The 27,423-nt window shown below is 40.6% G+C and overlaps 1 protein-coding gene across 4 annotated transcripts in view; it reads left to right on the top strand.

The window, feature by feature from the left end:
* THOC1 (THO complex subunit 1) overlaps positions 1-26,946 on the top strand; it is a 48,074-nt gene extending 21,128 nt beyond the window's left edge. For 2 of the 4 annotated variants that reach the window (XM_025179445.2, XM_075920913.1), the window contains exons 5-21: positions 3,417-3,535; positions 5,865-5,913; positions 6,478-6,573; positions 6,889-6,971; positions 9,372-9,445; positions 12,030-12,138; positions 13,886-14,017; positions 15,653-15,753; positions 16,965-17,031; positions 17,901-17,951; positions 18,564-18,634; positions 20,339-20,434; positions 21,727-21,792; positions 22,205-22,288; positions 22,893-23,040; positions 24,284-24,362; positions 26,534-26,946. In XM_025179445.2, coding sequence (XP_025035230.1) covers positions 3,417-3,535; positions 5,865-5,913; positions 6,478-6,573; positions 6,889-6,971; positions 9,372-9,445; positions 12,030-12,138; positions 13,886-14,017; positions 15,653-15,753; positions 16,965-17,031; positions 17,901-17,951; positions 18,564-18,634; positions 20,339-20,434; positions 21,727-21,792; positions 22,205-22,288; positions 22,893-23,040; positions 24,284-24,362; positions 26,534-26,829 — 1,721 coding nt within the window. In that variant the 3' untranslated portion in view covers positions 26,830-26,946. Of the gene's footprint in view, positions 1-3,416; positions 3,536-5,864; positions 5,914-6,477; positions 6,574-6,888; positions 6,996-9,371; positions 9,446-12,029; positions 12,139-13,885; positions 14,018-15,652; positions 15,754-16,964; positions 17,032-17,900; positions 17,952-18,563; positions 18,635-20,338; positions 20,435-21,726; positions 21,793-22,204; positions 22,289-22,892; positions 23,041-24,283; positions 24,363-26,533 lie in introns of all 4 variants that reach the window. The other 2 variants (XM_025179444.2, XM_075920912.1) reach the window with 1 other exon arrangement.
* Positions 26,947-27,423: the final 477 nt, after the last annotated feature.

Below are 27,423 nucleotides of genomic sequence, written 5' to 3'. Positions count from 1 at the left end.
TAGTATTTACAAATGTTGACTCTGCTAGTGCATGGTCCTTAGCTTTAGTTAGGTGAACTCCTTTGCATAAGTGATAAGATATTATGGTGAGGAGTGAAATGCAAACATTCCATTTGTTTATGAATAGGGAAAAATAAAGTCACTTGAGTGCATTCCTGTTTTAAAAAAAAAAAAAGCTGCAGTAATCATTGTTCTGCAAAATGTTTTTATTTCATGAATGATTAGTATAAAGTGTGACCTATTCGGTGTGATTCCATATGCTGTGTATCTCTGTAACTTCTGCATCCATTTATCAGAGCACCATTGTAATATTCACTTGACTAACTCAGCGCTTTTCAGACTGGGATTACGGGGGTCAGACTTTAGAAGGCACTTCAGATTCTTAAATCTTGGATTTAGTGCTATAGTTAGCTTTAGAAATTTCACATTGGTATCTTTTTTTGCATTTTGTAAAATCTGCAAGTGAAAGAGTTTTTAAAACTAAGAACGTGTGCTTGGTCATCATCGGAGACTGCTATAACATGAAGTATAAGGCAGACTGCAGGTAAAATAGAGCAGTAGACATATAGATCTTCCCCAAGGACAGGGTCGTCCTTAACCATATGCAGAATATGCAGCTGTTTGGGGCATCTCAAAATTTGGGGCATCAGTGAATCCTAATGTCCACTCTCCTGTTCCTTCCTATCTCTGGTCTGTGGCTTCTGAAGCCTGGTGAATCTAACTCCAGAGAGTATCTAGTTAACTTAAGAGTGAAAAAACTTTCCACTCACCAGACCTTTTAGCAGAAAATTGAACCTGTGAAAGAGCCATTTAAGTAGTAATGAAGCCATTTAACAGTCATTTGAAACCCCTAGGTTTCTGAAGTTATGGCATTAGTCTATAGGACCTGAGTTTAAAATTTGCTTTAAAATATTTCATTAATCTGTTGCTGAAGATTATAAAATCACATCTCTAAAAAAATCATCATTGTTCCCCTAGGCTACCATTGGGCATAAAGGCTCCTGTTTAATAGTACTGTGTAGGGCTCCATAAATCCTAAGGACAGTCCAGCCAAAGGAGTTTAGTCTCAAATTTAATTAACACATTATTTTTTAAAGAGCATCATCAGCATGGAAAAACAACAAATGGTCTGAGTGCTACCAGACCATTTGTTGTTTTTTCTGTAACAGACTAACTCGGCTACCCCCTGAAGCCCCATCAACATGGAAGCATGTCATTTGAATGGTGGCTGAAGCACATACAGGTTGTACCTCCCTAAACCGGGACGCTCTGGTCAGGCACCACGGATGTTCTTGGACCAGGGAGGCCAGTGGTGGGCAGGGAACACAGCGCCAGAGGGCTCAGGCGGCGCAGGGAATCCCGCAATGCGGACAGGAGCCCTATGGCAGAGGGCTCTGGTGGCGTAAGGAGCTCCACATCAGGGTGGGTCAGCCAGTGCCTGGAACACCTGTCCTGCAAGAGGGGCTCAGGTGGTGTAGGGATTTCTGCAGTGCGGGGTGCTCCAGTGGTTTGTACAGAGCTGCTCCCTGTAGTGATGTGCTACTTAAGGAGAATTTAGGATTCTACCAGTAGCATATTGCTGTAGGGAGCAACTCTGTATGAGTCACCAGCTGTGCAGCTAGGGGTTCAGGCAGCTCCTGGAGTCCTGTGGTATGGGGGTGAGGCGCCTGTGGCAAGGGGCTCTGGCGGCATAAGGAGCCCCACATCAGGGGACTTGGCTAGCGTGGGGAGCTCCAGTAGTGTAACCAGGAGTGTGGCAGGAGCTCAAGCGATACAGAGAGCCCCGCTGCACAGCTAGGAGCCCTGTAACAGGGGTTCAGGCTGTGGGGGGAGCTCTGGTGGCACAGCTAGGAGCACAGCAAGGGCTTAGGCAGTGCAGTGAGCCCTGCAGCATGCTAGAAGCCCTGTGGCAGGGGACTCAGGAGGCACAGCTGGGAGTCCCAGGACTGAAGGCTTTGGCAGAACAGCTGGCTGAAGGCAGTTGGGGCTGGCTGGGGCCAGAAACAGAGTTGGTGTGTGCCTGGGAGGCTGGTGACAGGCTCTCCCCTGGTCCGGCAAATTCCCTTGTTTGGGACTGGCCAGGTCCCAAGAGTGTCAAACCACAGAGGTCCAACCTGTACGAGCATAGAAATGTTTAGCATATCTGGCATGTAAATACTTTGCAGTGCTGGCTACAGAAGTGTCATGCAAATGCCTGTTCTCTCTTTCACAAGACATAGCAGCTAAGTGAACTACATTACAGTAGACTTCCGATAATTCGGCACCTTTGGGACCTACGTGGTGCCGGATTATCAGATATGCCGGAGTATCAGAATATCGGGAGGTCCCGGTACAGCTGTACGGCTTAACAGGTGGCTGGGACACAATCTCCCTCCCTCACCCATCCCCTTTCCTCTTTGCTTCTACTCCCTGCTGTAACCTGATCCTCCTCCCTCTCCACTCTCCTTTCCTCTTCACTTCTTCTTCACCATGCTGTAACCTGATCCCTTCCCCTCTCCTTTCCCCTTAGTTGAAGCAAAACGCTCTTCTCCATACTGTAACACGATCCCACTTCCCTCCCCCCCACCCTTATGCTCCTTCTGGGTACAGCTGGCACCTGTGCTGAGCGGCCAGCTTTTTAATCAGCTGGACAGGAGCGCTTGACATTTTGATGCCGGAGTATCAGGAGTGCTGAACAACTGGGTGCCGGACTATTGGAGTCTTACTGTATTTCCTGTAAATGCAAACAGACGTATTTATTTTAGGCAATTGGCTGAACAAGAAGTAGAACGGAGTGGATATGTAAGCTCTAAAGTTTTGTATTGTTTTTTTGGGGTGTAGTTATGTAACAAAAACAAATCAATATGAGTTGCACTTTCATGATAAAGAGATTGCACTACAGTACTTGTATGAAGTGAATTGAAAAATATTATGTATTTTTACACTAGCAATATTTGTAATAAAAATAAAGTGAGCACTGTAGAGTTTGTAGTGTTGTAATTGAAATCAGTATATTTGAAAATGTGGAATAGCATCTAAACAATTATAAACATTTCAATTGGTATTCTTCTATGAACAGTGCAATTAATAGCAATTAATTTTTTTGAGTTAATTGTTATTAATAGACACCCCTAATTGTAATAACTACTTTTAAACAAAAATTCCAACATGTCTTATTTTGGAAACCTACTGAGTTGTGATTACTACTGCTGTATCTATCTTATTTGTATTACAGCAGTACCACCATAGTGTTAGATATGGTACATGGTTGTGTGCACACACCTACGGGAAAACAGAAGGATTTACACTGTAGCCTCTTGGTACCATCTCTCTAATATGATATGTTGCAACTTCCTCATACAGTTCTTGTTAGGCTTGCACTTAATAACTATATTTTCTGACTAAAATGATAACTAGAACTCCACCTTTCTCTAAAGGAATCTGCACAGCATCAACCCCTTTTGTGCTTCTGGGAGATGTTCTGGATTGCCTTCCTTTGGATCACTGTGATAAAATTTTTACCTTTGTCGAAAAAAATGTCACTACGTGGAAGTCTGTAAGTGTTTTTTCTAAAGCATGTTTCTTTCTTGCCAAAGATAACGTATGTGTAAGTCATAACTTGCCAAAGAGCCCCCAGGCTCATACTACATTTAAAAAGCAGATCCGCAGCAGGGTCCCAAATGTTGCATCTCTGCTTTTTAAATGTAGTAAGAGCAGTCCAGGGCTTTTACATCATTTAAAAAGCAAAGCCACAGTGATCCCGGAGCCAATGTGAGTCAGGACTGCTGCCCTGGGAGCTAACCCCCTTATCCACTAATTGAATATGGGGTAAGATGAAGGCCCAATACATAAGCTCATGTAGCACAGGCTTGGTCTGAGGCCTAGCTAACAATGGACAAAGCATGGCTTACATAAAGCCTGCTCACAGAGCATGGCACGAACATGGCTGAGATTGCAAAACACTAATTGGTAATAGGCCCATGTATAGAATAGTAATTGGTACTAGGTACGCACTGTAAAACAGTAATTGTTACTTGTCATAACTAGGAATGTTAAGGACGAGTTGACTAGTTGATTTCCCGCCCCCCTCCTCCCCCCAGCCCACCCTTGCTGCCTCTATCAGATAGAGGCAACAAAGGGGGAGAAGAGAGGGTACTTCAAAGTGGCAACGCCGCACAGCTGAGCCCAGGATTGGCTGTGCGGCGCTGCCCCTTTGAAACGCCACTTCGCTGCTACTATGCATGGAACCTAGGGTCAGCTGAGGACTCCCCTGCTGATCCCGGGCTCCAGGGTGGCATTTCCGTCCCCAGCTGAACCAGGGTTCTGTGGAAATGCTGCGCGGAACCCGCGGTCATCTGGGGAGTTCCTAGCTGATCCTGGGTTCGGCTGAAATCCATGCGTAGCCCATGATCAGCTGGGGAGTCCCCGGCTCTGCATAGCATTTCAAATTGGCAGCACAGCATGGAGCCTGGGGTCAGCCTGGGAACTCTTGTATATTTCAAAGCTGGCATGCTGTGTGCAGTCCCAGGCCAGTGGAAGCCCTGCTGACCCCGGACTGCATGCAGAGTTCCGCATTCCTCCTTTGAAATGTACAAGAGCTCCACAAGGAGCCCTTAGGCACTTCTGCATTCCACCTCTGAAATGAACATCGATTAGTCGAGTAGTTAAAATTGCATCAACTAGTAAAATAACTGTAACTGTTATAACATTCTTAGTCATAATTTGAAAGTACATGGTAATACCAACTCGTTAAAAAAGACCTTGGTACCCACGCTCCCCAGAGATAGAGACCCAGGTTCAGGAAAGGGTCTAAAATGACAGCATGGTAAATAGAGACGATCTGATCAAACCGCAAGGTACAGAGTGATAGGTGGTATCTAAGTAGCATCACAGGGTGGTAACCTGACATGTCAGGAGCGATGTGTGACTTGTTTGTACCTGTATGTAAAGTGGTGTCTGAGGGGGCAGTGAGACCACCCACTGATTAAGTCATTCCATTGTTACGAATTCCATAGGCATAGTGGTTCAGTAGAGTTTACTGACAACTATTACTGTACTTCATTTAATAATAATCCTAGCTGGGCACCTTTGATCCTCCTCTGATTTGTGGTCTTTGGGGGCTGTCTTGAAGTTTGCTGTGTTAACCAACATATCGACACTGCACACATCATTGAGCACACACGCAATCAGCCTTATGGATATCATCATCGATGGAGCTAGAGACCTGTCAGGAGGACCCTGCCTGACTGACAACAGAATAGTTGATGGAAATTCCATCAACTACTCGATTAGCTTACTAACCACAATTTAACATCCCTATCCTAAACATCACCCATTTCACTTCTTGTACTGCCATATCTCTAGTGCCAGCTGGTGCTGTTCTGAATCTTGTGTTTACATGCTTTTCTTAATTTGAATGCTATACATATGCATCTGACGAAGTGGGTCTTTGCCCACGAAAGCTTATGCTCCAACATTTCAGTTAGTCTATAAGGTGCCACAGGATTCCTCTCTGCTAATGCTATACATAAAACACATACAGGGAAAAATAAAAATGGGATACATGTGAATCAGTGTCTTCCACTCTGTTAAGAGCCTTTCAGAAAAATGATTACATGCATTCCTTGTATTTGTATAGAGGTTGACAGGAAGCTTGATTTGCATGATGAACTAGACATTTTCTTGGAATTAATGGGACATATTTTAATTTTGTAGAGTCTCTCAAAAGTGGAAATTCACAATTGAGGTTTAAGAACAAGATGCGCTCAGATTGACGTATTTCTAGTATTAAAGTGACTTGTATTATGTTGTTGTGTTGAAAAGATAAAAATTATTGAAGATTGCAGCATCCTCTGAACAATATTGATACATTTGCTCTTTTTCAGAATACGTTTTATTCAGCTGGGAAGAATTACTTGCTGAGAATGTGCAATGGTGAGTAGCATTTCTTAAGGGAAGTGCTGTGCAGCTTCTGAACAAAACTTGGGTCTTAATATTTGAATCACATTAGAATATTTTCTCTAACAGTTTTTTAAAAGAGTTGTTTTGTCTTGGTAGGTGTTCAAGACCTTGCTGCTCAATATGAGCTTTTGGTTATGGGACAGTTTCTGTTTAACACAGAGAAGGAGAGATCTAAGAGAGAGAAAAAAAATGAGTGATATTTAAGCCCTCATCATTGCCAGAGACTGTATTGGAAGGAATGGTCCAATAGATTTCTTTATGCAATTCTTTTTAAAGACAGTTTTAGGGAATTCACAAGCTCTTGGTTTGTGGGATTTCAGAAATTTGATCCATTCAGATACAGTAGATAAGCATTTAAGGTCTGAAGAGCAAGGATAATTTAAGGTACAAGCATTATAATTTAGTTTTCTCAAATTTATTAGCTATATGAGTCCCACCTAAATGAACATTTAAAATTAGTGCTAGAGATAAAGTGGATGAGAAATTGGGAGATAACATTACTGCTTGTTCTTGTTTTCTCATTTTTATATTACTTAGACCTCCTAAGAAGATTATCTAAATCACAAAATACAGTCTTTTGTGGAAGAATTCAACTATTCCTTGCTAGATTATTTCCTCTTTCAGAGAAGTCAGGTGAGCTTTTATGTATTTCACATAAAAGAAGAGTAACATAAAACAGACTAAATACTCCAGTCTTGTATAATCTTACTCCAAATAAAATTGATCTTAACCAGAAATCAGCTTCTAACTTTTTCTTAGTTTAATTTGTGCCTAATATAGAAATTAAAAACCTTTCACTTTTTATTTAAATAAAAAAAATCGGTACTTGATTTGTTTCCTGCAGATTGGTTGTTGTATTTTGGGTAACAATCATGACTCTGTGAACTTCATAGTTTCTCAGACTGGCATATATTTGCTCTTTTAAAAAATTGGTTTTTTTTTCTGCAGGACTTAACTTGCAAAGTCAGTTTAATCTGGAAAATGTCACAGTTTTCAATACTAATGAACAAGACAGCACTTTGGGACAGAAGGTGAGAATTAATGTGGGACAGAAGGTGAGAATTAATGTATTACATTCAACTATGTCTGCAGAAAATTCTGAAAAGCTATAGGAAAGCTGGCACAAAAACCACAACCAGTTTAACCAGTATCTAGAATTATATACTTCTAAAGCTGTGTATAGCGCTCCCATAAAACACCATTCTGGCCTCTAAGTTAACACATTTCTTCTACTCTATCAGCAGTTATAGGTAGGATGGGATGTAGGAATTTTGAGACAGGAGGCTTTAACTTGGGGCTCAAGAGTTAACATTTTGTATTAAATAAGAATTTCCCTAACTTCTTATGAGACTGAAGTGCTAGCATGTTTTCTCTCTCTCTCTCTCTCGCGCGCACACGCACACGCACACACACACAGATATGCAGGTCCAGGGCCTGTACAATTTCCTCACAGAGCTCTACTGAAGTCAGAAATTCTGTCCTTGTTTAGTCCATTATAGAATCAGGTGCTTGATACTCAGGGCTTGACAAACAGCGGTGAAATCTACTTGCCAGCCCCACACTGCAAATGCGCACGCTGCCGGTGAACGGGGATTTGTCGAGCCCTGTTGATACTAGTCTCTTCCTTTCTTAATATGTATGTGGATATATAATATGTAGTGTAGTTTGTTGAGAGGGACCTCGTAGTGTAGGATACAATCATTTAGAGAATTTTTCTTTCAACATTGTCCTATATTTTCTGATCCAAAAATTAAAAAATAAAGAGCAAGTTATAAAATCCAGATTTTCTAAAGTACTAAAGAAACCAAAATTGCACTGCACGTTGTCTGATTTCTCCCCACTCCAATGTCCTTGGTGTTATCTTTTATATTTAAGTTCATTTTCTTTGTGTCCTTAGAACAGGCATGTCCAAAGTCCGGCCCGCGGGCCAATTGCGGCCCGCGGTCGGATTTAATACGGCCCCCGCTTCTCCCGGCTCCCCGGTGCTCCTTTTAACTGGCGCGCGCAGCGCAGCACGCCGCTTCGGGCCGCGCTGCCGCCGCCGCCACAGTCCTAGATCCTGCCCTGTAGGGCACGTCCGCAGCCCCGCTCCCCCGCTTGGCTGCGGGTTCGCCCTGCCCCCAGGTCGCTGTGAGGCCAGCGTGCCCTGCACTCTCTGACCCCGCGGGCCCTCCGCTTTTTGGCTGAGAGTGCGAGGACAGTCCCCGCTTCCTCCCCCTCTCCTGGCTACCCGGCGCTCCTCTGAACTGGCGCGCACAGCGCGCCGCCGCCGTCCATGGCGGCCGCTGCGGTCCTAAAGCCTGCCATGTAGGACACGTCCGCAGCCCCGCTCCCCCGCTTGGCTGCGGGTTCGCCTGCCGCCGTGAGGCCAGCGTGCCCTGCGCTCTCCTGTGCTGCAGTCCAGATCTCAGTTTCACCCTTCACATTAGTGTAGGCAAGTTTTTTTTTTTCAATTGAGATGAATACATTGTAAAATCTCAGTTAATGTCAGTTGGTCTAAATCAGTTATAAATATATTTGGACACAACATGTATAGTTGGTGTTATGTTCCTGTTCATATTTTTTGAACTTAAAAGTTGATAATATGTAATGTACTTTACAATGTTCCTGACATATATTTCAGCTTCCTGGATTTTTTTTTCATCTGGCCTTCAGATATGAAAGGCAGAGTGATTTAACACCTGTTTAGATTTGTCATCCATGTGACGAAATGAAAAGTATGCCGTTTGCAATAAACTTTGCATAAAATAGTTAATTTGCATTTAATTTTAATGGTTCAAAGAATGTCAGGCAAAATGGTCGGCCCTCACGCATGTTCACTTCTTCAAATCTGGCCCTCTTTGAAAAAAGTTTGGACACCCCTGCCTTAGAATGACACTTTTGTAGAAATTGCAGTCCATGACTGCTCCTAATTTTTTTCGATTCAAGACATTTTTTTTTCAGAGCATATATTGAGCATAACTCCCCAGAGCTGGGGAGAGAAGAAGGAAAACATATTATAGGCTTCTGTGCAGGAAAGCACTTAAGCATATGTTTGAGTTCCATTCTTACTGTGCTTATGCATCTTTTTGTTCATATAGCGACACTCCTAAATTAGGCTGTTAGAGGGGAAAGGATTGAAGAGAAGGAGAATTCCCTTCACAGCTTGTTGCTTTTCAAGACCTATTTTAATTTCCATGTTGTTTAAAATTTGAACTGCAGCACTTGCAACCTTGCTATGGCAATGTTACTTCATTGTTTTAATAGTTGCTGTTTGAAGACATGACTTAAGAATGAACAAACGAAAAACTGTTCAAAGGATGTTTCGTTTTGGTTTCAATTAATATTGAAGATCAAGAAAATGGGCATAATAAAAATGATATTCAGATTAAAATTGCATATATAGTTTTTACACTTTGTGTTTACTCTTTCCCCTCCCCCCCTTCTGTTAGCACATAGAGGAGAGAGATGAAGGAATGGAAGTAGAAGAAGGTGAAATGGGAGATGATGAAGCTCCTACAAGTTGGTGAGCTTAAAGCTTAGTTGAACCTTTAAAATGATTAAAAAGTGAAAATATGCAGTTGGTAGATGGAAAACTCCTGGAGTTTTAGCCTAAGAATTCTTAGCCTAGGAACTATACTTTTTTATGCTGTATTAAGAATTCTTCTTTTCTCTAAACAGTTATGATCTAATGTAAAAAAAATCTTCCAGTCCAGGCTATGTATTTCAGAGTTACTGTTAGTGTACATGAAATCTCTGTCTCAGATCATTTGAGAGCAATTCTAAAACTTGTGCCTAGAAAATGCAGAATCTGTGCCAGTGTTTCCTCTAAGATTTTCCATCCATTAGTGGAATGAGTTTTGTCTTGTGCACCAATATTGACATCATGTGCGCTTTTTCAGATGTGTGCCACTGTGGTACCACCAGTTTGTTTGTTTGTTTATATATAAAAAAACCTTTTATGTAAGAATAAATACTAAAACAAGGGATAATTAAGGTGCATGACCCTGCACACACCCACCCTGAAAACCACCCAGCTTGGCACCCAGCCTTGTTCCCACTGTTCCTGAGTGCATCGGCTCCCCAATCCTTACACCCCCATCCTGTGCTGCCTATGCCTCTTTACTTCTACACAGTGTCCCCTTCATCCCAAACCCTACACTTCCCTTCCAGCTGTACCCCCCAACCCCAACTCTGCCCTTCCAGCATGTCCTGCCACGCTGCCCCCTTGCTCAGTACCCTCCACCCCCTTTGCGAAGCAACACCCATGTCCAGTTGTTCTCACCCTCTGGCTATGGTGCTTTGGGCATGGGCCCAGTTTGCCCAGCCCTGAGACTGGCTCTATGACGGGGCAGCCACCCACCGTGTAGCCCTGGCCCTGGCCCTGGCCCTGGCCCTGGCCCTGGCCCTGGCCCCAACTGCTGCCCGCCACTCAGCTCTGGCCCAGCCACAGCTGCCCACCACGCAGCTCCAGCTTGGAGCAGCTGCCACGTGGTGGCACTGGCAGCTGATACAACCACCTTCCATATGGCGGCACCAGAGCTGACGCCACCCGGGGGCTCTGGCCACCAGAGCTGCTACCATCTACCAAGCAGCAGCTTTAGCCCCAGCCACTGGAACTGTTACCTGCCATGCAGACCATCCTGGTTGCAGCTCCAGCCCTGGTGGGCTGAAGCTTGGCCTAGGGCTGCATGGTGGCTGACCACCTGCCACGTGGCCTCATCCCAGAGCAGCTGAGCAGCCACTGCATGGCCCAGCTGAGGATGTAGGCGGGACTCAAATTCTTGGTGCGCATCCGCACATACGTTAGAGGGAAGGTAGATCTGTGCCTAAAACTGATGGGTGTTAAATTTAAAGGGCCAACTCAGGAGCCCAGATAATTGCATAATTAATTGCTATGTGCAACACCAATCTCAAATCCAGTCTTCAGACTTACGTTTCTCTAGACATTACAAGGTAAAGGCATTACCCCAATGTGTCTTAACATATTTTAATGTGGGTTGCCCAAAAGAGGAATGAAAACATTGTTTTCAAGCATCTATAGAATGACTACAGTACAAATCCTTATTGGATGCTTTGAGGAGAGGAGGCTGTACTGCTTCTCAGCTTTTAGGATAGTATTGAAGTTGAACATGGAGAAAGAGTGTGAGAAAAGGGTTCTTATCCTAATATTATAGATGTTACCCCAAAAATATTCTCCCTGGAGACCACCCAGGGTTACATTAGTATGGGTTTATTTCCACTAGGTAAAACTAAAGAGGAGAAAGCAGCTACCAAAGGTTTAAACTAAAGAAGATAGATCTCTCTCTCACACCAATTCATTCCTGCCCTCAGGCAGTCACACGCTTACACAGACATATGGGTTGCAGAAGGAGCCAAGGCATGTGGATCCTGAAGGGTCTGTCTGCTCATCATGGCTGGGGAAGCTGGTCAGGAGGAGAGACACTGGAGAGGAGCTTCTCAGGTTCAGGGGAAGGGAAAAATGAGAGTCTCTAACATATGCTCCCTCTCTTTATATAGTGTCTGAATGGCTCCTTTGACTCATTCACCTCATCATCAGGGAGTGTGCCCAGACTTCCCTTTATCTAGCAGGGAACATGACCAGACTCTGATGACTCATTGAAATGTGCTCCATTTTTCCAAGCCTCCTTCAAACACACACTTTCTCCATTCACTCAGGGGAGAATGCTGCTTAAGTTACAAGCAAGGTGGCTGAGAGTTACAAAGATTACAAAGTTGCAGTTTACAGTAAGTTTCTGAGAGTTACACAGATTACAAAGTTTGACAAGGATCACAATAAGTTGCAGTTTAAAACCTTAGACCTTACAGTTTGGTGTAGCTTTAGAAAATCCATGTATATAAATCAAGTAAGCTCAGGCGGAGGCTTTATGTAACAAGATGAAAATGAAAAGGCTGACTAAAACTCCCTTTTTGGCCTGGAACTCTGAATTACTAACTCTAGGAAGGACTTACTACTGGCTTTTTGCTTATCTGATTTGCAAAAATAGTGATCATTCTGTTTTCAGTGATTCCATGTTCAATATAATGGACTTTTGTTTAACATTTCTATCCAAAATTATCCAGAATAAAATAATTATTTGCTTTGTTAGCTCCATTCCAATAGATTACAACTTGTATAGAAAATTTTGGTCGCTTCAAGATTACTTTAGGAATCCTGTACAGTGCTATGAGAAGGTTTCATGGAAGACATTTCTGAAGGTAATTTATGTTTCTGTATGAAACCTATTCAGTAGTTCACCTTTTTCCACACATGTGAAGGATTAAAGATTCCAAAAGATTAAACTGTTCATGATACTGGAAAATAAGAATGCATGAGTTCATGCATTCTACATTTTATGCAAAGGTAGATATCCAGTAATTTGTTTGTGCACACAGTAGGTCCACTAACAAAGTTACATGTACATATGATTACCTGACGTTTAAAGCTTATTGTATTTCAACTGTATCAGAAGCAGATTTTCTTTTGTTAATAGCAAAAAACAGAACCTGTTTTTTAACTAGATAAGAAAAAGACATTTATTTCAATCTTATATCTTGCAAATGAATCCAGGCAGATATGCTTTTTTGGAGTCCTGTTGATTTCAATGGGGCTCTGTGCAGGATAGAATTCTGTTTGGGCAGTCTGTTTGTAGAATTGGGACTTTATATGGTAACTTATATACATAGTAGTTCATCTTAACAGTTGGATAGTGAATAACTATCAGCTTTGCAAGCTATGTAAATATGAAGATGACTAGTAAATTTAATTGCTAAACCATTTCTGTAATAGACATTGGCTATCCCCATTCTACCTCTTTGTCATTCAGTAGAAGGATACCTTACTTATTTCAAGCTACCTCATGTGTTGATGCTAAAATGCCTCATTCTATGAGCAGATATTATTTTTAAAGTTATGTCTTGTCAAGGCTTTAAAAATTCTTCATTTTTTAAATCTCCGACCAAAAAAAAATAGCATTGTTTTGGGGTACCAAGAATGGCAGGACTTAGCCAAAGTTTGGGAAATTCTCACAAGCATTCTCTGAGACTGAATTGTCATCAGTATAATTTTATATATATATTTTTTAAAGTAATCATAAAAGTAGACCTATAAGTATAACTTTTAGTATCTGCTCAAGCATGTGCAAAGGAACTATGATGATGCCTAAGCATAGCACTAAAAGTGTTATTTTTAAAAGTTTACGCCCATTGATTGATACAGGAAAGCACAACATGTATCTTAAATATAAAGACTTCAGATCACTTTCACTTCATGGATTAAATTGTATAAAATATACTCTGTGCATTTAGTTCATATGGAAAATGAAGTGCTTCAGAAGTGTTGGAGCTTTAGAAAAAAAGTGTTGTTTGAGAAGTGAATGGCCCAAACGACTAGTTAAATCTTTTAAAAAGACACATGACATTTTTACTACTATATAATTCAACTGCCTGTCAGTTTCCCTGAAATTTTCACACTTGTGCACTCTGTCCTTTGGTATAATTGTAAGATAAGACTTTTCAGGTCGAAGTGGGGGAGGGGGGAGTTTGTGTGAAAACGTTAGAAAATGGGATAGGGGAGAGGGCCAACATAGGGCAAAGAATTGAACTTGTCATACGACTTCAACTGTAGGGAGCCATAATTATGATACCTGTCAGCTTCCTTTAGTCAACATTATACTTTGCTAATTTGTCAGTAATTTTCACTGTATGCTTGAAGAACAACATATTCACATATATTTTTGCTGTCATGAATTTATTCAAAAAGCTCAGTCAAATTTTCCTGTGAAAATTAAATGGATACCTTTTGTGTTTTGTCTAATATTGAACTTAAATGTTTCTACTGATGCTGACTATCAAACTTATACATATATTTACTAAATCAGAACCTTATGGAATTGATAGTGTGGTGTCTTTCTAATAAAAACGTATAGGTAGTATTTTCACATAATAGAGACCATTTGCTTCACAGTACTCAGAAGAAGTTTTGGCTGTTTTTAAAAGCTACAAATTGGATGACACTCAAGCTTCCAGAAAAAAATTGGAAGAGCTAAAAACAGGGGGAGAACATGTCTACTTTGCAAAGTTCTTAACTAGTGAAAAGGTATTATATTTAAGTTTTGTTTCTATATAAAGAAGGAAAAGCTTGGATCATGATAAAAGTTGATACAATATTTAGTTGTATCTGAACTATATTGTTCTGTAATGTTACAATATAAGGTAAAGGAGCAAAGTTAAATATTTACAATATGATTTTTTTTTCTTATCACATACAAGGGATGTTCAAATGCTTGTAACTGATTAACCATGTAACTGCTAAAAAATTTCAGTGGTTAGATGCAGGACAGCAATCTGCTCCTGCCTGCCACCCTGCTCTTGGGGAGCCACCTGCGGCCCTGCATTGCTACCTCAGTATTAGAGGCAACAGCACTGGGCAGCAGACGGCTCCCTGGGAGCCAGACTGGGAACCATGTGTAGCTGTTTGGGTAAGCAATAAGCATGAGCCGGGTTACCCATTTAAATGGCTACACTCTTACATCCCTATCACATACAACTGAACTTTCAACACTTCACATGAGCATACAATTGTGCTTTAGCTGCTTTATGGTGGTATTATATTCTTTGAGGAAATTATTGCAAATCTTGATTAGTGTTGTAGTAATGTACATAGAATTCAAAGATTTATGTAATTTATAGTAATATTTGATTTTAAATTGATAAATACTAAAATGTTTACCTTTTGGAATAATACACATCACTTAACTTTGAAGTAATTCAAATTGTTACTAAAGTTACCTTTTATTTTGTGTTGAGCAAACAAACTTCTTGAGTTTCCTTAATCATCTGGTATAGGGAGGCATGAAACTTTTTCACTGCTATTACTTTAAGCAATGAAAAGTGTAATTCAGAGAATAGTATTGCCAATATTCTTTCATAGACCCCAAGTATAGTTATGGCATAACACATCATTGCCCCTTTTGCACAGTGAATGGAATTGTTAAAAGTTTATTCTTTTCCTCAACTTGTGTAATATTAGTAATATATTGTTTGGGAGCCAAGCACTGGGCCAGTTGTATAGGAAGTTTTGCTAGTAGAAATTGAATCTGGTAGCAAATACTAGGTGTTGCAACACAATGTTGCATTGGAAAGAAATGTTGAGAACCCTTTTCTTAATTTTTAAACTTTTAATTATGCAGTGTAACAACTTTCCAGGATTGCAAATGCATGATGGTAAAAGGAACAAAGTTATACACCTGTTGAGTGTATTTGTAGTTTTGTCCAAATTCTTGCACACTTTGAATGAACAGTGCCTCAGGGAGAATGTTATGTAGTCCACTAGCACAGCAACATAAAACATTGGTAATAGATTCAAGAAACTATGAGTTCTCATTCTCCACGCTTTTATCTTTTCTTAACAGATGTTATATTAATATGTCACCCAAGATATCAAAGTTGGTGCCTTAGCTGTCATGGCATTCTAATAAAAGTGGGGCAGAATAGTACAGAATATATTTGAAGATCATTAAGATGAATTGCCACATATAGGCAATTATGACTACAGCTTTATGTGAATAACTTCAGATTTATGCAGGACAAGTCTCAACTTAGCCTATCAAATACATGCCCCCTTTCCATTTGAAAGCATGAAGATGTTATGAAAATATATTGGATTTAATGAATCATGTATAATTGGTGTGGTTTTTTTAATCCCAAGTTTTTGGTGTTTTTTTTTTTTAAGCTAATGGATTTACAGCTGAGTGACAGTAACTTCCGCCGTCACATCTTGCTGCAATATCTAATACTATTTCAGTATCTAAAGGGTCAGGTAAAATTTAAAAGGTAAGTTGGGAACGGTTGTCTTTTGGGGGCGGTTGGGTTTATAAGTAAAAGTAGACTAAATAATTCTTGCAAGAGAGATCAAATTTGCTGTCTTCTGAAGGCAAAATTTTGAATAACATTTAGGATGAGTTGTGACAATGGGATTTGAGCTGGCTGTAAGATCTGTCCGTGTGGATCATCTGGTTAAAGGATTTGTCCCTTTGTGTGCTAAAGGTTTTTTCTGTGTCCAGAATGCCAGCAGAAGTTATTCATTCTCTCTCTCTCTCTCTCTCTCTCTCTCTCAAATGTTTCCTGCGGGACAAAAGAGTGGCATCGTAACATCACTCTGCATCCCACCTGCCTCATTTTCTCCCTCTCCCAACCCCTTTTCCCAGTGCTCAGGAGATGGGGCTGCAGTGCCGCAGCCTCCCCCCTCCCAGGTGCTTGGGGGAGTACTAGCAGCTTGGGGAGAGCATGGGGCCTGGCTAGGCCTTGGCTCAGCTCCCCTCCCATGATAGCAGGGGGAAGAGCATGGGGCCTGGCAAGGCCTCAGCCCAGCCCTCCTTTCCCTTGGCAACAAGGGAGAGAGAGCTGTGGGTGGGCTGGCCTCAGCCCGGTGGTCAAAAAAAGGGGGGGGCGGAGCAGGTCAGGGCTGCCACACCTAGGTCTGGCCCTCCCCAGCAGTGGGGAGGAAAACTGGGGCTTCCAACCCCCAGAGAGAGGGAGATTGGTGAGTGTAGTGGGCAGGGGATGCAGCCCTCTAGGGTTTTGGGGAGTTTTTTTAGTCCTAAAGTGACCAAAAAATGCTGTTTCTAAATAATACTGTTGTGCCCCTGAATAGTTTGATTCAGGTTTTATATTCCCAGGGATCCACTTTACAGATGGACTTTTTTCTTTCACCAGTGAAAACTCAAAATTTTGAATTTAAAGTTCATTTTCAGTTTGTAAAAATTACTCTTCTCTTTCATAAATGAGCCATGTCACAGATATTGTCAATATTTTGCTTCTCACTCCCATTCCTTCTCCTCTTACCTGCCACTCTTATTGAGATTATCGGTGCATAAAGAAACATTGTCTTTTATTTCATAAAGTCTAAAGAATAGTCTGAAGTTATTGTTGGAGATGATTTTTTTTAACTTACTTACTGTTTCTAGATTAATTGGATCCTTTAATGTTCAGATTCTCATCACCCAGCCTGTTTTTACTCAGTGCTTTTTTTTTCATCTCCCCAGTTCAAACTATGTTCTAACTGATGAACAGTCCCTCTGGATTGAAGATACTACTAAATTGGTTTATCAGGTCAGTACAGTAGAGATGTTCTAAATTTCTTGTAACTCTCTCTCTCTCTCTCAAAAAAAAATACAGGTTGGACCTCTTGTGTCTGGCACCCTTGGGACCTGACCCTCCCAAACAAGGAAATTTGCTTGATATGAGGAGGTTCCCTGCCATTGGCTTCCCAGGACACTCTCCCTCCCTGCAGTTGGCTCCGCTCTGACCCCATTGCCCCTGGGCTCTGGCCTGCGGGGCTTGGATTGGGCTCTTGCCTGCTGGAGCTCCCTGGCCTCTGCGGCCCTGCTTCTCCCCCATTCGTCTGAGAATCCCCACCTGGGATGGGACTCACCTGTCCTGCTATTGCCCTGCTGGCCGGGGCTCCCCAGGGACAGGGCTTGCCAGCTGCCCCCTCTTTTGCCACTCGCTGGTCCTGCTGCTGCTCTGCCCAGGCTGGATACACCAGGGAAGGAGCTCCTCAGTCTCCTTGGCCCTGCTTCTTCCCTGTCTGACCAGGGCGCTCCCCAGGGCTGGGGTTCTCTCTCCGGGGCGCTCTTATCCAGTAACATCTATCTTCCTGATGGACCACAGATGTTTCCGGAGCAGAGAATCCCGGATTTCAGAGGTTCAGCCTGTAACTGAATTGGCTTCCTTATTCCATTTGCTCTTTCAGTTTTAAATAATTCTAGATAGCTGTTCTGTGGCAATTTAGCTATGTTGTCGTCTTAAATGTGAACATACACTACAAATCCTGGGAAAATATCTGAAAGGTAGAAAAATGGCGTTTCTTATCTGTTAGTTGGTTATCACAGTTTTTGATTGTTTGCCTTCTTTCAAGTGTTCTACTCCCAATATATTACCAAAAGTTAATACTAATCTTATGATCTCTTCAATTGCAGCTTCTTTCAGAAAACCCCCCAGATGGGGAAAGATTCTCAAAAATGGTAGAGGTAAGTGTTTAAACAAAATACATTTTAATATATGCTTATCTAAACAGAATCAGAGTTGGCTCTAAAAAAGGATGCCACTGTCTTGAGATCTATTTAATCAGTTTTCAAGACATGAGCTAAAATTTTCAGGTGTCCTAACCAATTCCAGTTCCCTGTCAGTATTTTTTGTAGTCATATTTTCATCTCTACATATAAAAAAGTTTTTCCTACCAGGCGACAGAATGATGTTATCGCGCTCTCACACCCTCTGGTTGCGAAAGATGCCGGAAAGAGGGGGCTTGGTGAGCATAGCGAGCAGTGGGCACAACCCCCCTAGTATTTCTTTAAAATGCTTCTCTCTCCAGCCTTTTGCTGTGGGGGAAATGTGTGCATGAGCATACCAGTGTATAAAATGAAAAAGGGGAGATTGGTTATACCAGTGAAATAGTGTAACTGATTCCTTTGTGTATTTTACAGCACTTTGTGGGCAAACATACTACAAACCAGACTTTTTTCCCTCTAATCTTTTGGTTGACATTCTCAGGTGTTTATAATAATTGTGGATTTAAAAATGCAGGCAGTGTTTTGAAAGGTGACTAAGTTAATGATGTAAGGTGTCTACTTGTTTTTCAGCATATATTAAACACTGAAGAAAACTGGAACACCTGGAAAAATGAAGGTTGCCCAAGTTTTGTGAAAGAAAGGTAAATGTACTCATAAATTAGTAAACTTCCTTTTTATAAATAACTTGAAATGACTGTTCCAGGTATGTATGTGTACCTACATATATGCATTTAGTGTCTTAGCAGGTAACTTTGCTAAATAGAATAGTTAAGTATTACACCTAAGAGTGTTCATGATATAGTTGGAGTTGTGATTTGCAGCTTGGAGTAAGCATACCTGTGCTAGTTTTAATGTAACTAGCACAGCTAAAAGCAGCAGTTGAACATGTAGCAGCACAGACCAAGGCATGGGCTAGCAATCAGTATACATACCTGGGGTTCTGTGTGGGTTTGTCCAACCCATCCTGCATCTTGTGTCTTTTCTATGTTTAGTCATGTTAGCTAGATTAAAACTAGGGCAGGTGTTTCCACTTGAAATGCAGTCACACTTTCAGTTGGAGTACAGACATACTGTGTGTGTATATGGTATTTACGTCTCTGGGGTAAAATCTTAGGGCCCCATCATGCTTGTGTTCCCAAAGACACAGATGACTTTCCACATGTGGATTTTTCCTCTCCCGTGCAGGAAGAGGAGGATCAGTTGCCTTCATGGCAGTGGTTTTCCCCTTGGACAACACCAAGGACTCTGACTGGAGAGTGGGAGATTGGTGGAGTGTCGTGTTCTTCCCCACCTGCTGCAGTTAGAAGAGCTCAGAGTGAAAAGACAAGATAGCTCAAACTGAAATACTTGCCCACTTCTTGTGTGGATTCCCAGTAATGAGTTCCCTGATAGTTTGACTGTAGTGAACATAAAAGCTTGTAGATATCTTGCTAGAGTGGGGTATAGGATTTTATGTGATTATCCTTGAATGGATAAAAGTTCTCAAGAAGCTGCTCATTGAATGACCTAAAAGGAAAGATACGATAGAACATTAAACTTGAGGATAAAAATGTACCCTTTTAGTACAAAGTAGTGGCCCACTTTCCCAGAGCCTTTCATCCTTGTCCCTCTCCTTCTGACTAACTGGCATGTTCCATGGTGAGAAACAGCTGGGTCACCTGATTTGCTGAGGAGAGAATATGATGGAGCCTTCTCATTCTGATTTCATAAATTTGCAGAGATGGTAAAAGATGTGAGGGGAAGAAGGAATTTCTAAGAAACTACAATGCTACAAATAGTTATAACGAGTCAAATTTTATAATTTCTGAATGTCTTTTTCCAGATCCCAATTTGAGTAAGTCTCACCCTGGCTGTCACAGTGATGTGGGAGTTTCATGTCTTACTCTGATGCCATGGCAGAATTGTGAGGAGGGAATCTGCATCCACTAGAACCATGGCATCCAACCAGTTCTGAAGTGAACCAGTTCTATATCGAACTAGCCACGCTCAACCAGCCAAATAGCCACATTGTTCAAGTCATTGTTCAATGGCAACATGTGGCTAGCATGTTGGATACCACGGCCCTAGAGGTTGCATGCAGATGACACATACAGTAGGGCAGATCACACGTAATATGTACTGATTGGAATAAATAGGAATTATTTCTTGTCCGATTTTGAGATGTTTTATCAGTTGCCTCATGAATTTGAGGAGTAATACAGTATCAGACAAGTCCCCAAAAATCCTAATTGCTAATCTTTCCAATGGAAAGTTTACATTGAGATTCAGTTAGAAGGCATTGTCCTCATTTTGGATCTCCAAATACTGTAATTTTGACATTAAAAAATGTGGGGTTTTTTTCTTAGACCATCAGATTCCAAGCCAACAAGACTTGTGAGAAAGAGGCCAGCTCCAGAGGATTTCCTAGGGAAAGGACCAAACAAAAAAATTCTCATGGGGAAGTACGTTAATTTTTCTTTGCCACAGTTCATTGTGTATTTGTCTTGGGTAATATGAAAAGTAAGACATTTTAGAATGAGCTAAATTACTGAAATATCTTTTCAGAGTATAGCTGTGTCTTCTAATTCCTTATTTCATGCCTTCTTTTAATTACCTTTTTCTGAAACTGCTCATGTTCACCATTTCTCTCTCTCTCTCTCTCTCTCACCCTTTCTCTAGACTGTTTGTTGAACCACCTTTCACTCTTGTTCATTAATTTTTTTCTTAAGGTACAAAAGCCTATGCTGACCTGCATGTGGCTCTTATCCCCTCCCCCCAACTCCTGTCAGCGTGGCTCGCGAAGCCACCCCCGTGCCCTTGAGAACGTCCCCTGCCTCCCAGCCCCCCTATGCTCACCGGGGCAGCAGAGCCATCCGGTGCTTCCAATATGATGGCGGCCGGTGGGAGCCTGCTGAGGCCAAAAAGCTTCTAGTGTTTCTTAAAGGGACAGTCCTTCTCCTCCCCCCCCCCCCCCCCCCCTACAACTTTGCCCCAGCTCTTTGCGGTGGATTCACTAATATCTTTGCTCTTCATCCGGAACAGGTTGACCACCCCTGGCCTATGCACATTGATCTTTGCAACACTATGAATTATTTTCCCCCTTGTGTATCTGCCATGTAACTAACTGTGCATTAGGTCTGTTGTTTTTTCTGTGGATGAATTAAATTATAAACATTTTAGGACACTGGCTCATGCATCCACAAATACGGTGATGTTGCATAAAGGCAACAAACAGAAAATCACAGCAATATGATTTACTGGTTACTTTTAACTGTTCTTGGGTGAAGGAATAAAAAATTCTCTTTTCTTCTCCTTTCCATTGTGGCTGTTCACTTAACCTCAAGCTAGGAGAGTTGAGGTTCAACCTTCTTTCAAGCTCCAAAACCCTTCCTGTTTAGTTATCAGAAAGCCCTCTCTGAGCAAGACAGTGCTCTATCACCAACATGACAGGGCCAACCTTTTCTAACTTCGGAAGTAAAACTCGTTATTCTCTTTCTGATCCCAAATCCCTATGTCAGCATGTTGCACATATGTTAGGAATGTAATTGTCCTGATGGCCAGCAAAGACTCCAAGGTCCATCAGTCACTGACATTATAAATCCAAAACATATCAAGTCTATATACGTCTTATACCTTATAACAAATTATTTCGGCTTGTTTGATGGTAATGTGGTAGGAATATTTCTTGCACCTTTTCTTTTAGTGAATGATTAATGTGCAGTTTTAACACACAATTGTATATTCCTCTTTGTAGTGAGGAGCTAACTCGACTTTGGAACTTATGTCCGGACAACATGGAAGCTTGTAAATCTGAGACTAGGTAAGGAGGAAGAGTATTTCATTACCCATAGCTAAATCTCTACCACTGTAGCTATACAGGATTAAAATATTATTTAGGAGCAAGCAACACATGAAATGTGCATGAAGTCCTATTTGAAGTCAAAGCTTTGCTGAATCAGGGCCTCTGACTATAAGTTCTTCAGGGAACGGATTTTGTCTTTTGTTGTCTCAGATGGTGCATAAGTAATAATAGATCACATTACACCTTAGTTCCATTTTGTAGTGATGGAGCAGTAGTTTGTCTGAGCAACAGTAGCAATGCGTAGATAATTGCAGTGGCAATGGCCTCCTCATATGGAAGACTGAGGTGTGCATGAATTAATTAGAAGGACAAATAGAGATCAGTCAGAATGAAAATGTGAAGAGTATCAAACTTTTGATTTATTTCTTAGGGAATATATGCCAACTCTGGAGGAGTTCTTTGAAGAGGCCATTGAACAAGCAGATCCTGAAAATATGGTTGAAAATGAGTACAAGTGAGTAGATTTCCTTTTATTCCACTGAATTTGTGTACCTCTTTTTAACACTTGCTTGGGTTATTGAATCAAAGAATCTGTTTTCTGGGAATTTCAGGTCTGAAATTCTGTCCTGAAGACCAGCAAGTTTGGATAGAACAGTATTAGTTGGGAAATGAGTGTAATCTTTTTTTTTTTTTTTTTTTTTTTTGTCTTGAACAGATAGGCTTGATGGAATTAGATTTTTTTTTATAGTTTCAAAAGTATCAGTTTATTTGTAAGTATTTTTAAAATTTTTGTCAATTTAAACTTTCAGATTCATGCAAAATTATGGCTCTTAAGCTTTTAAAAATATTTATTTAAATTTTTAAATATGTGGAAAATTGAAGGGGGTCAGACAATTGAAGGATAAGACCATTATTATTTAATTACCATATGTGCTGGGATTGAAAAAGTTCAAATTTTGTAATTATTAAAACACAAATTGTTAATATCACATATCAAATTATATAAAGTAAGTATCCTTAAATCAAATGCTAATAAGTTCTGTAGCGGCATTTTTCTTTCTTTGCTTTCCAGAGCCTATGTATAGATGAGGAACCACTAACACTACTTGTCTTTATAGGGCTGTGAACAATTCTAATTATGGATGGAGAGCATTAAGATTACTAGCACGCAGAAGTCCTCACTTCTTCCAGCCAACCAATCAACAATTTAAGAGTTTACCAGAATACTTAGAAAACATGGTAATCAAATTAGCCAAGGAGTTGCCTGTAAGTAGTAATTTCTGGCGCTTATATCAAATTATGCTAACTGACCTCCTGATGGTCTTTTATTCTACAGAATGGTAAATTAATTTTAGTTATATATGTATGTTTGATTCATGGCAAAAGAATCCTATTCATGTGTATGGTTGTGTACTAAAACAAAAACTGCAACTAAAACTGGTGGTCTCCATTATTAAGACCTGGCTCATGTTAGACTTTGGTACAGATTTGATTTGCTATCACATGCTTAACATTTTGGCTTGTTAGAAAAACTGACAGTGACTCTCTTAAAATATATGCAGAAACATTCAGCTTTCATGTGTTTCAGGGTCAGTTTGCCTTAAATGTGTTATTGAAGGTGACCTTAAAAGGAACAAGAGAAATATTGGGTTTGTGCCTTTTTTACTTTCATTGGTATATGAAGGTGGCCTGAAAAGTTGGGTGAGATTTAGTTTTTTTGTATTTAAATCTGTTTTTTTTATCTCCCTTACAAATATCAGAGTAGTCTGTCTCTTCTGATTGTGGTGTTTGTCATTAGTCTTGGAGGATCTGTATTTGTATTTGGGAGCTTTTTTATTTTTAACCTGAAGTGGAGGAGACTGAATTCATTTCTTAATAAAAAGCTTTTTTCAGCGTGTTCAGTCATTTGAATTAACTAGTTGTTAATAATTAGTTGGAATAAATTAATTCTTTTAGCACTCGGTAAACACTTCATAGTTCACTTGGCATAGTTACTCTAATGACATGCTACTAGTTGTTTAATCATCTATCAGATCCTACAACAACAAAAATGAGAAGAGAAGAACTGAATTTCAAATGTTGAACAAACAGGAACCTTGTTTTAATCCTCTCAGGCTTTTTATCCATGATAAAGGAGCAAAGAAGGCCATACACTTGCTGTTTTTATCATTGGATGTCACCATCAATTAATGAACTGGAAAATGGGCACGGGAATGGGGAACAGAATTTGGGAAAAATAAGCACTGACTATCCAATAGTATCTCAGATCATAGTGGAATGATTTGTTTCCTCTAAAGTAAGCAAGTTCTGTTCATGCTTTTGTTCTCTTAAAAAGAGCAGGAGATTCTCTTCAAAAAATCAGGAATATTTTTTGTTTAAGGTTTTGGTTAAAGAGTTTTTTTTTATACACAGATGTGTCTTGCCAAGTTGTCTGTTCTTAAAGGCATGTCAAGGACCATCCTATGGCTATTCAAAATTCAGCAAGTGATATTCAGTTCTCTCATTATAGCCTCCTTCTGAAGAAATAAAAACAGGAGAGGATGAAGATGAGGAAGATAATGATGCTTTATTAAAGGAAAACAATGAAAGTAAGACTTACATATTCTTGGGGTTTATTTTTTTTTCAGTTTCACTCTTGGTCCATATCTAGAAGGTGGTTTTTTTTTTCATACTTTCTCCCTAAGGTCATTTGTCCTGTTTAATCATCTTCAACATTTAGCACCCATGCTCATATTGAAAGTGACAAACCTTGACCATAGCAGGTCTCATAAAGCTAATAGTTACTTGGATATCCCCTGCTCCTGCATCGCTGGGTGTGTTCTGCTCCTCAGAATTGAGTGGAACTTATGCTCAGAGCACCTAATCAGGAATCTCTCCCAATGTTCCTCTTGGGTAGTGTGTGTTTACAATGTAATTAGATGTTGAAAGCCAAAAGTATGGCACAGCTATGTGAAACATTTTGTATGAATTCTCTGCCTCTATTGGAACTACCAATTAAATTGCCCCAGATAGTGTTTGTTTATAGACCCTTAAATACCCTTTGCAGTGCTTCCAATAATCATAGTATATAACCTGTCTCCAAAATCACTGAGCTCTTTCTCTCTTCATCTATATGTCTAAATGCAGATGTTTCTCTGTGACAGAGAAGGAGCATTCTTCCTGATAACCCCACCTCTTTTTTTTTTTCTTTTCATGTATCAGATTTCTCATTTGCCTCCTGCCCATAATCCTGGCATATTCTTACTCTGGTCTCTCCTTCCCCATGTGAGTGAACCTGCCTATCTTCATCCTTACCCATGCCCTCATCTCATTCCAGCTTTTTTCCCTGTGTGGTCTTTCACTATCTGACTCTCTGGTATCCAGCATGTGGAGAGTACTGCTGGAAGTTGCATGTGATTTCATTTTCATCCCCAGGCACGCTGGTGCTCCATTCACTTCAGGGTTGAATTTAAAAAACAATTTTTCCTTGTTTTTAAAACCATTCATGGTTCTTTGTGTTTGTGCGTATTTACTCCACTGCCTTTTTTCCATCTAGCACTTACAGAAGGGAAGAGGGAGGACAATCTTGTTACTCTCAATGCAAGAGCCGTTTTCTCCTCCTCAGCTTACCAATACCTGAAACAACCTTCCCTGTTCCATTTTTTTGTCTTTCCATTGCATTTTAAATCTCATCTTAAAGTAAAGATGGGCTGAGCTGTGGTATGATGCAGTAGATGCATGCTGTGCCTCTGAGCAATAATGGAAATGTTCTGTTTGCCTTTGTCCCATACTTTCATGGACTTCAATTCCTAACCCTTGATGTAACGGTTTTAGTTCTTTGTGAAACATCCTATAAATGAGTGTGACTGATAAGCATTGGAGGGAGTTAGAAACAGTCAGAACACACCAGTTGGCTCTCAGAGCTGTTTGATGAAAGAGACATTGATGCAGAACATTATCCCAACTCCTTGTATAGGTAACTTCATCCATTGCTATGTTTTTGGTAATGTAATACATAGTGAACATGGGTAGCAGAGCACATATACGACAAGCTGTGATAAACTCACTTTTATACTCACTGTAGCATTTGTCTTCTCAGCAAAATACAAAGTTTAAAATGTTTTTATTTTAATGCCAAAAGTTTAAGAGAAAAGATCATTTATATTATGAAAAAAATCTTCTGTATAATCTAATGCAGGGTGCTTTGTAAGCAGGAAGACCAGAGTTTGCATTTCCTCTCTGTGCCTTTTGTCATACAATTAAAGGGAAGTAAATTTCATTTTTCACAAATTTAGACAAGCTAAACTGGGTTAGCTTTGCATATTGTAACTAACCTAGATCTTTCCAGATGTTGTGGAATTCCAGTGATGGGTTTTAGATTTTTGAGGCATCTATCAACCCAAGTATTGATAATTGTAGTGGCTTGCAAGAATAGACTACTTATTCTCAGCAATGAAGATGGTTGCTTCTGATGTATCTAAAAATATAGTAGCTGTACCAAATTGGACTTGTGGTTTAGAAACTCTCCTAGTGGACAGTCTTTCACTTACATACCTGAGCTGAAGATTCTTTTAAACTCAGGCAATGATTGGATTATGTAAAATGGACTGACTGTTTCTGAACAGAGTGTAAGGGACTTCAAAGCCTAAATACAAAATAAGATGAATAGTTTAAACGGGTAAAACAAACAAGAGCCTCCATACAAATAATCTTAGCAGATCACAAGGAATGTGGCATGCTGCACAGGTCATAATCTAACTCTTTCTGTGTCTTTGTTTAGGTCCTGATGTACAGCGAGACAAACCCGTGACAGGGGAACAAATTGAGTTATTTGCTATCAAGCTTGGAGAACAGTGGAAGATTCTGGCACCCTACTTGGAAATGAAGGACTCTGATATAAGACAGATTGAGTCAGATAGTGAGGATGTGAAGATGAGAGCTAAGCAGCTACTTGTTGCCTGGCAGGATCAAGAGGGAATACATGCAACACCTGAGAATCTGATTACTGCGATGAACAAAGCTGGATTAAGTGACCTTGCAGAAAGCCTAATGAATGATACAGAAAACAGTAGTTAATTTATTTCAGATTGCAACTTTTTTATTAAAACAATTGTAATTATTGTTGCTAGGTAACAGATCTGACACTTGCTAGGGCAGCTTATGTTTATTAAACAATAAAAGCTTTCTATAATGGTTAGTTTTATAAGCGTTTCAGAGAAGGATTAGTAATAGAGATCCTTAAATTATGAAAATGTAAAAGAGGAGAGCAAAGGTCCAGTGCAGTGTTCTGTAACACTTGCTGTAATAGTTTAAGGGCCTGCCATTTTTAGAGGGAGGGCCTTGTTTTGTTGCCAAGGGGATTGAAAGCCTGTATGTAATGTGCACTTCCTTTATATGTAACTTGTATGTAACTCGGGTTATATCTGAGTAAGATGACATGACTTGGGGGATGATATAAGCTGGGGAAGACTCTGCTTCCCCAACCAGCTTGATGTCGCCCTGCTTATGCTCCACACTCACATCCTTTCCTAACTGCTGTTCCCTTATGACCCAGGGCCTGGGGCAGGCAGGGTCAGGGCTGCGGTGCATACAAGACCCCTGTGCTGGGGCTGCACCATGCTGCCCACCCTTCTGGCACTTGGACCAGGCTGCCTACCCAGTACTCCAGCT

This window comes from Pelodiscus sinensis, chromosome 2 (assembly GCF_049634645.1).
Source record: "Pelodiscus sinensis isolate JC-2024 chromosome 2, ASM4963464v1, whole genome shotgun sequence".
In the NCBI taxonomy this organism is placed as follows: Eukaryota; Metazoa; Chordata; order Testudines; family Trionychidae; genus Pelodiscus; species Pelodiscus sinensis.
This window is presented reverse-complemented; position numbering and strand designations above follow the sequence as displayed.